General features: G+C 38.1%; 1 protein-coding gene across 1 annotated transcript in view; it reads left to right on the top strand.

Moving 5' to 3' along the window:
- The first annotated feature begins 3778 nt into the window (after positions 1-3778).
- LOC104276151 (threonine aspartase 1-like) overlaps positions 3779-8867 on the top strand; it is a 27509-nt gene continuing 22420 nt past the window's right edge. Inside the window, exon 1 of the mRNA XM_009872350.1 lies at positions 3779-3891. Coding sequence (XP_009870652.1) covers positions 3873-3891 — 19 coding nt within the window. The 5' untranslated portion in view covers positions 3779-3872. The remainder of the gene's footprint in view (positions 3892-8867) is intronic.

Here is an 8867-nt window from a genome sequence, read left to right as displayed (position 1 = left end):
TGTTTTGACTGTAGTTGCAGTCTTTAGTCATGTTAGTAAAACTTCTTTCGAAAGTTGGATAGTGCTCGTGGTTAGATTGCGAGTGAATGGAACTGTAAATTTGAACCCACAACTTCATATTGTAAATTATAAATTAGGCTTCAGTTACTGCAATTCTGCATACATTTCTTTTCACTCTAACCCTAGTATTATGTACAGTGTTTTCCCAGTTTGAGACTATAGAGACATACAGGTCCACTAAATCTGCGAGACAGTTCACACTTAGTATTTGATTCCAATTCTATTGGAATAATTAGGGTAATTCTTTTTCTTAGCCTTTGCTAAGTACGTGATACATTGCTTAGTTATTTTTCTTGTTCAAAAATAGATGTCACTACATCAAAAACTGCAGTAACAAATTTTTCTTTTCAAAATGGAGGATTATTTTCCTTAGTTTTCTGTCCCCGCAGGCTGCTGGCATGTGACGTGTTGAAAGATTTTTACATACACTGCCAGCAGCAGTCTGTAAGTTTGCTGCCTTATAGGTTGATTTAAATATGACAAAAAGAAATTACTTTGTCTGTGGGGATGTAGAGAAGTGTGATGTGTTAGGAGAATTGCAAGGCTGCTTTCCTTGTGGTTGATCCTGGATTGCATCAGTGGGCTGCAGCTGTTCAGCTGTTCTTAACTCTTATGAAGTTTTCTCTATTTTTTTTCTTTTTTTTTTTTTTTCCTGTAGCAGACTTGATGTTATGGGAACTCTTCAATAAAATTGTTCTCTTAGGGGAAAATAGCATTATACATCATGCTAAAAAATAGCTATTGTCTTTTGGATGCCAGTTTAGGAACTGCTTAATTGTGAAGTAGTAACATCTGGTTTTATTACTGGGTGCATAGGAGATGCATAAGTTCACTCTGATTTTTGTGTCTCATATGTTTGCTTCACATGCTAAGTTCCTTGCTTCTGACTTCATGTAGGGTATAAATGTTATATTCAAAGGTGTTAACAGGTTCTTTTCAAGAAAAAAAGAACTTGTTGAGTTTTCACTGGAGCATATGCTTATTTAGTTTTATTCTTTACAGCGAAGCTTCATAGTGATTAAATTTTCTTAAAGAAAAATGATAGCCATGTTGTGATCTATGGGTAAAAATGCGTCTTTCAGGTTTTGCATATTCTTTATACGTGACTTTATCTTGAATATATATTAGATAATTCTCTTGTGGACAAAAGCATTTGAGCATCAAAGTCAACGAAGGAACAGACCCTCCTGTAAGCAGCTGTCGAGGACTCTGCATTGTGTGAGCCTCTTAAAGATAACATCCTAACCAGGACACTTTTCTTAATAACTGGAGAGCTTGACAGTCTCAATAAAAACACTTTTTTCTTATGCTCTCAAGAACTTCTTCCCATTGCCGTGTAATTGTTGTAGTATTACAGCTCTTTCATTTTCTTCTAAACTTGCAACTTCTTTACCGTTTGCTATACAAAGATTTTCTTGTCTTTCTATTGTGCCAATTATATGAACATTCAGTGCCCAAGTTACCCCACTTGAAACAGTTCAGTTAAACAAAATTCTATCAGTCAAGAGACACTGCCCATTAGGAGTACATAACTGAAGATGAAGATGTAATTTTGATGATTGAAGATACCAAGATTTTAGGACGTGTACACGATTTTTCTGCAGTCTGGTCCCTGGACTTATTCTCTTAACATCTAACACATATATAAGGCTCCATAGGGATTTTTTGTTGGTTTTTTTAATCCTGGAAATTAAGTATGTGTGTGTATAAATATATATATATATAAAAATATATATATTTTTTGCTGCTGTGTTAGCAGTCTTTGAAGAACAGTGGTTTTAAATTTGCTTTGACTTTAAGGGGATGAGTGTAATGATGTGACAAGTGACCAGAAAGAGAGATTCTTGGAATAGGGTGCCAGGTTAATTAGGGCTTAAAAGTAGATGGCACAAAGAAGAAGAGAGTCTGTGAGTAGCTCCAAGACACTGCCGATGTGTGTTCATGCATTATTGTTCCCAAACGAGTCATTGCTCCAAACGCAGCGTATTGGGAAGCACAGGGATGAGACGCTCAGCAGGCGGCACTGGAGCCAGTTTGGGTTGAGTTTATTTATTAATTCTTTCTTTGTGCCAGATCTAGGCTGGCTTCAGCCAGAGCTGCTTGGTTTTCTCTGTTCCAGGCTTGTCAGTGCTTCCAGTAAAGTGAGTGTTATCCGTGGAGACTGAGTTGCCTTTGTCTGAAGCCAGCTTAGGTCTGATGTCTTACCAGCTCCGGGTCTCTGCCATGTGAAAGCAGCTAGATTGTTTCCAGGCATAAATTGTCTCTGGAAGCTGTGTAGGTGTGTTTATGTAGTTCTGCACCTGAGCTAATAAGCCCAACTGGATTATAGGAGGTATTTCTTTCGTGGAGCCAGCACAGTGCTTGCGTCTTGTCATGGTTAATGAGAAATTTGCTAGAAATATATATAAATCATAAAACCATAGAATGGCCTAAGCTGGAAGGGACTTTAGAGATCATTTAATCCAGCCTCCCTGCCACCAGGGATGCCACCTCTCGACTAGATCAGGCAACACATGGGGACCGAGCAGGAATCGAACCCGCAACCTTGGCGTTGTTAGTGCCACACTCTACTGATTGAGCTAACCGGCCCCCTAAATAATTGGGAATTGATGGTATCTGACCACTACTCTCTAGATAATCTGGTGTTTAACGCATGTTTAGGCCCTGCTATACACTGAAGTTACCAGTCTGATCAAACCATAATCACCTACATTTAGATCATTTGTAACCAATGTTGTATTACAGCTGTAAATTGATTAGTTGTGGTTTTCCTTTCTTGCTAACTGGATAACACATTTCAGCTTCACTGGTGCTTGGTTAGATCTCCTCTAGCTGCTTCGTCTGCTTCCTTGCTGTTGAGGGAAAATGAGAACAAACGGGAGGCATTGGTATAATGACTTTTGTGTGTATGTGGAAGGTATCGCCAGTGTGCTTCCCTGTCTAAGAAATAATTGGTTAAATAAATGGGGACTGTGCCGTTTGGCTGCAGCCGTACATCCCAAGGCACAGTGCAGAAATGGAAAAAAGGTGTGGAGAAAACCAGCAGGTGTCAAGGCATTGTCTGCATCATCAAAGGTGTCAGGGGATAGTTACAGAAAGCACTGAGGCAATAAGTGGTTGTTTTCTGGAGCTTTTTAGTTTCTTGAAGATGAACCTTTAAAATTACAGGATTTTTTTTATTAGGAGTCTGATGAGCAGCCACCCTGTCAAAAAAGTGTAGGTGGATGCACGTATTCCTTTGCTGACAAAAGGCTGAATGAGATGGACTAGACAGAAGATTACATCATCAAAGGAGTTACTGTGGCATTCACTAAAGATGTTCTTGGTTTGAGGAGAAGTAGCATCCAAGGATCATTCCTGTGAGAATGATTAGTAAGTGGATTCTCTGGGAGAAAATTGCAGATCTGGATGAAGATGACAAGTCAGAGACAGTCTCACTGTTTCTTCTCACTATTTCCGTTTCTTCTTTCTGTGCTCAACCTTTTTTGGCTTATGACTTCATGCAGTAGATATTTCAGGAAAATAGTGAGGAGAAACTGCTGATATTGCTGAATTGTCATGTGACTCAATGTCAGTCTCTTTAGAAAAGTATATATGGCAGAAACCTGTCATATGCATCGCTCTTTATTGGTTTTTTACTTGGTTGTGATGATGTAAGATGATGACAGTTCCTTCGTAGTATCTCTATTTTGAGTATTTCCAATCTTAATATTTCTTTAGGTTGTGGAGAGCACCTTGTCCGAACTATACTGGCCAGAGAATGTTCATGTGCTTTGCAAACGGAAGATGCCCACCAAGCTCTCTTAGAGACTATGCAAAATAAGTTTATTGGTAAGTATGTGGTGCTAATTGCCTAAACATAGTGTAATATTGTTTAAAATGCAATTAACCCTATTAAATAAAATTAAGATACTTGTTTTTGTGATCTCTGTAGAAGCCTTATGTTGCAGTTGGCTTCAGACTACAGAGGAATATTTTAGGAAATCTAAAGGAAAACTCTTGGAAATATCTCAATTGTTATGTGAGTCATAGAATACCCAGAGAGGTTTGAAGAAAGAATTTCCTGCCTGAATCACAGGCTGTGGTGTACAATTGCATATTTCAGAATTGGTGGTTTAGGAGCATTAATAAAAATTATTCATCATGTTAACCCTTTTAAATACAGTAGACCTCAAAACCACTACATGCTCTAATGCTTTGGACAGACAGATTATGGTTTGCTATTTACATGATGATATTAATTTCATGAAAAAAATGAAGTAGACTTCCTTCAAGACTATTTTAAGGTAAAAGCAATTTTTTTCCTTGATTTGAGAGAATTGCACAACTACCTATACATGTTTTATTTCATGTGAACGTAGATCTTGTTTTCTTTCTTCAAGTTGTAACCAAAATATGAATGTGGAATTTTAAAGTGTCCATATAAACTTGAATTTTTGAGGATACCATAGATGCAGGTGAGGCTTCTGGCATGTATGCTGACCTGCATTGTCTTTATAGTCCTTACAATTTTTGAAGCTTTAGAATCCACAGTTTTGACCTTCAAAATTTCTTGTGGACAACATAACACTTCTTGTACGCTGTGTTGCTAATTTTTATGGTATTTTAATCAGAACTGGAAGAGAGACATTGTGTAACTTTTTGGGACCCAGGAACCGTTGCCCTTGGTCTTGGCAAGCATGGCATTGCAATTTCTTTATTTTTGCTTAAAATGGTAAATCTATATTAAACTCTACTTCTGACAGTATTACATTTGACTGTTTGAGGGGAAGTTGGAAGGCTACACTTGGTAATCTACTGTCATGCGGTCGTTTGTAGGTGCTGTAAGAATGTCAGACAAAGTAATCCTGGGATGTTCCCCAAGGAGATTATAATCCAAGCAGCACAAGTGTAACTTTTTGTATTTAATGTTTTATTCCAGCGTATAGTGGTATAAAATTAGGGATTTATTTACCAAGAGAAGCCTTTACAAAAGATGCTTTTGATAGCGTCGCTAATTTTTAACACTGCTCTGAAGGTGTTGTGTGGAAATAGCCTAACTTCAGCAAAGTCAGATCTCTGTTCCGTATTCTCAAAATTTATTATGCTGCTTGTGGTAGGAGTACTAAAAGCAAGCATAAATTTTGCATATCCGTAAGCAATTTGGAGTTAGTGCATGCACGCTTTATAAAATAGAAAGCTACTGCCAAGGTAATTAGAAACTGGCAGATGAAAGACCAAAAAATTCAGGAATTTTTTGGCAGAGGTACCTCCTTTAAGTTGCTGTGAGTTTTCTGGGGTTTGTTAGCCAAAAGGCAATTCTTCTCTTAGTGTTTAGTGCAATAGTGTTTTGTCACCAGTTTGCATAGCGAATGTTTTTATTTTAAATGTTAACTGGCTAGTATGTGATAGTATACAGTGTGTTCTTTACTGAAAATGTGTTTGTATTGAGCTTAAGAACTTATTGAATGTTGCTAAAGTTTTTGTTATACCTGAAACTATCAGTTGTAGAGAAGGAGCAGCTGTGCAGACAGACACCAGGCTAACACTGTGATGTCATATTGCCTTGAGAAAACAGATTAAAACCAACAAATCAAGACAAAGTGAGAAGATGGCATCAAATCAATGCTTTTCTTGATAGGAATTTAATTTTTTTTAAAAAGTTGTTTTATAATTCCTTTTTAAAGTTTCATGTTTTAATTAGGGATAGGTCTGTCTTGTATTTTCAGAAACTTATCACTGCAAATTTTTCTTGCCTGACAGCAAATATGTGTATCATCTTCTCAGCTGTAATTTGGGGTAGTGCTGGCATGGCAGGGCGAAGAAAGAGCCACTTTTTTGTGTGTCACTAAAATGCTTGGATTCAGCGTTTTGATTAGAAAGAAATATAGTTTGCCCTCAGGTATACTGTGGATGAAGACTGAGGAAAACCTCATAAATCCAGATATATCTTGCTGTTTACGTGTGACATAGAGCTAAGTTTGTAGCCAGTAGTGTACCTGGTGGAACGCAAAGTTATATCTTGCTAATATGGTGCAATAGTTGGAAACATGCATTACAGCTAAAATAATTGCCCTATACTAAATAATGGATTTTTTTCCTGTGTATTTTCATAGATGATGTGCTAGCTGATATCCCAGGACGTATGGTATGATTCAGGATTTCAAACTGTTGTGAAACAGTAGGGCAAAAGGGGCTAATAGCCTGATGGCATGGATTCCAGATTCTTTACCTAGCCCTTCTTAAAGCCCAGTTTTGTCATCTTGTCAGACTTTTGCCAGAATTATAGTGGACCAAGGCCAACCAAAAAAAAACCAAAATCTTTAACAAAGCAGAGCTAGAATGTTTTGTCAGAAGTCAAAACGTGCGTTACTTGTGTTGGAGGGGTGAGCAGCTGATTTTGGCAGTTGCTATCAGATTGGTGCTTCCTGTTTAGAGAGTCTCCGCAGAGCCCTGGGAGTCCTTCCAGCTAGGGAATGCCTGGCTTCAACAGTGAGTGCAGTTTAAACAGCAGGTGATGAGCAAACTGATGGCAGATGTGCTTCTCTCATCCTTTCTCAGAGCCAGCTTACTATGGAGAGTGCACAAGTGATGGTTGAATTGGGAGGTGGGAGAAATGAAATTTTCAATTTTTTTTTTTTATAAATCAAATGGGCTTGATACCTGTACTCGAGGAGCGCTAAGGGCTTGGTATGCAGTCGAAGAATGGTGTTCTGTAAACACAAATACCTTCCAACAGAAGAACAGAGGATTTTGTTAGTCATCGGTCCTTTCAAACGCGGCCAAGTTTTTGGAATGTAGACTTAGAGTAAATGTTTGTGTCATCTCACTGGCGGGAAATTTGGGCTTTTAGCAATGGCAGTGTTACAAATCGTACTTTAAAGCTTCTTATAATGTATTAGAAAATAATGAGCTGAAATACGTAATTGGAATCTGATATTTGTTCTTTCCTTAGCGGAAATATGTTTGTCTCTTCTTTTGTTTTTAAGTTGTGTTTCAATTCACAAATGAGCACTGTCTGCAGAGAGGTAATGCCAGAGGGATAGTGCTTACACTTTCTCTTTTAGAAAAGTTGTGTCAAATACCTCTCTTGGGAACAGGAATTTGGACATTTGGAATTATAGAATACAAATTTACTGATTATGAGTTATGCTTGTTGCTAGATAAAAGCCTCATACTTAAACGGCCGGTGACTGTCATTGCACATTGTTATTGTTACTTTAGATTTTGGTGCTGCATCCATCTAAGCTTTGTAGTATCCTTCATGATTTTATAGCAATCACGGTACAGAGGCATTATCTCTTCTCCATGACACAGAAGGAGAGATTTAGTGAAAGAAAGAGGTGATCCTGAAGTTTCGTATAACCTGTTTTATCCACTGTAAGTTTATGATTTCACAAGTTTGTTTTGATACTAGACAGAATTGAATAGGCCTCTTCTTTATCTGTACAAGAAAAGCAGATGAAAAACTAGCACTCTAGGTCCTGCCTGTGCTTCTCCTTGCCAAAAGCACTGGGATTTCATTGGACAGCAGTGTCCTCAGTTATTTAATTTCTTTCAAACTTTACAGGTTAAGATTTTAAGTACGGGTGCTTTTCCTTGCAGCTTCTTAAAAAATTTTAAGCAGATGTTTTAACTTACTTATCGTGAAATATAACAATCTCTGACTTAGGACAGCTTGCACCTAAATATTTAGCAGATAATGATGCATGAAATTAAAATCAGGATTCACTATATTCCTTTAATATTTATTTAAATTGTTAGCTTGAGTTTCAGTGGGATGCATAGCAGAAGCAGAGTGGCAAACAGCTTCCTTTTAAACAGATTCTATCCACGAGCTTACAGTGTCCAGTGGTGTCCGTGATCTATAGATTTTTGACCTGAAAAAGTCTGAATTTGACTCATGTTGCAGCACATGAAGGTTTAGAACTGTTTAGTAGCACTCTGTTAAACCTGGGGGACGCTAAGGCGCTTAATTCGTTACACCCCGCCACGGTCAGTGTTTAGACCAAAATTCTGAAGACTTTGAAAGCTGATGTAAGCAATGAAGCTGGTAACAGGTTCTCTACTGTGGAAGAGGATGAATGTAAAACATCTGATGAACAGCTGGTTGGTCCTTCAGCTGGGGAAGTGTAAATAAAACACTTCTTCTGCAGTTTAGTATTGAATCTGTGCTAGAGTGGTTCTGCCCAGTAGCTACAAATGGGTAAAAAGCACGGCATCAGAAATGGACAACTTGTACGGAACAGATATTCTGGAGGAAGCAATCTTCATCTCAGGAGCAGTTAAATTCACAGGAGATATGAAAGAAAAAAAAAAAAAAGTTCTTCACTTGTAGCTGTAGTTCCTCCAGATCAAGGCTCAATGTTGAGGTCATTTTTTGCCTTGACGCTTGCGAAACCTGTGTGCTCTGTCCCCTGTCTGAGGCTGAACCTGCATCCGGGTGTTCAGTGACGGTTGCTCTTGCAGAACTTGATGGGATCAGTGAATGTGGAGTTGCTACGAAGACCTGCTTGCTTCTGTGTAAGAGACTGTTACTGCAAATCAGTAACACACAAAATACACAGATGAAAACTTGATAATGCATTCTGTATGGCAGATAGCAAAAACGGAGTAATTGAGCTTTGAAGGACGGAAGCGTGTTTTTTAAAACATGATTTTGTAACTGGGGGTGGTGTGGATTATACCAAAGCTATTGAAAGATGGGTTTTGTTTGTTTTTTCCCGTACCCCTTCTCTCTGGTGTGGCCAGTAAGTGCTGTAGTTGAAGTTTTGCTTTGGATTTTTCATGCCAAATTCTTCAGGCCTATGCCAGTGTAACTGGGGAAG

Source organism: Apaloderma vittatum, unplaced genomic scaffold (assembly GCF_000703405.1).
Source record: "Apaloderma vittatum isolate BGI_N311 unplaced genomic scaffold, ASM70340v1 scaffold39686, whole genome shotgun sequence".
In the NCBI taxonomy this organism is placed as follows: Eukaryota; Metazoa; Chordata; class Aves; order Trogoniformes; family Trogonidae; genus Apaloderma; species Apaloderma vittatum.
The sequence above is the reverse complement of the archived record's forward strand: the minus strand, read 5'-3'. Positions and strand labels throughout refer to the sequence as shown.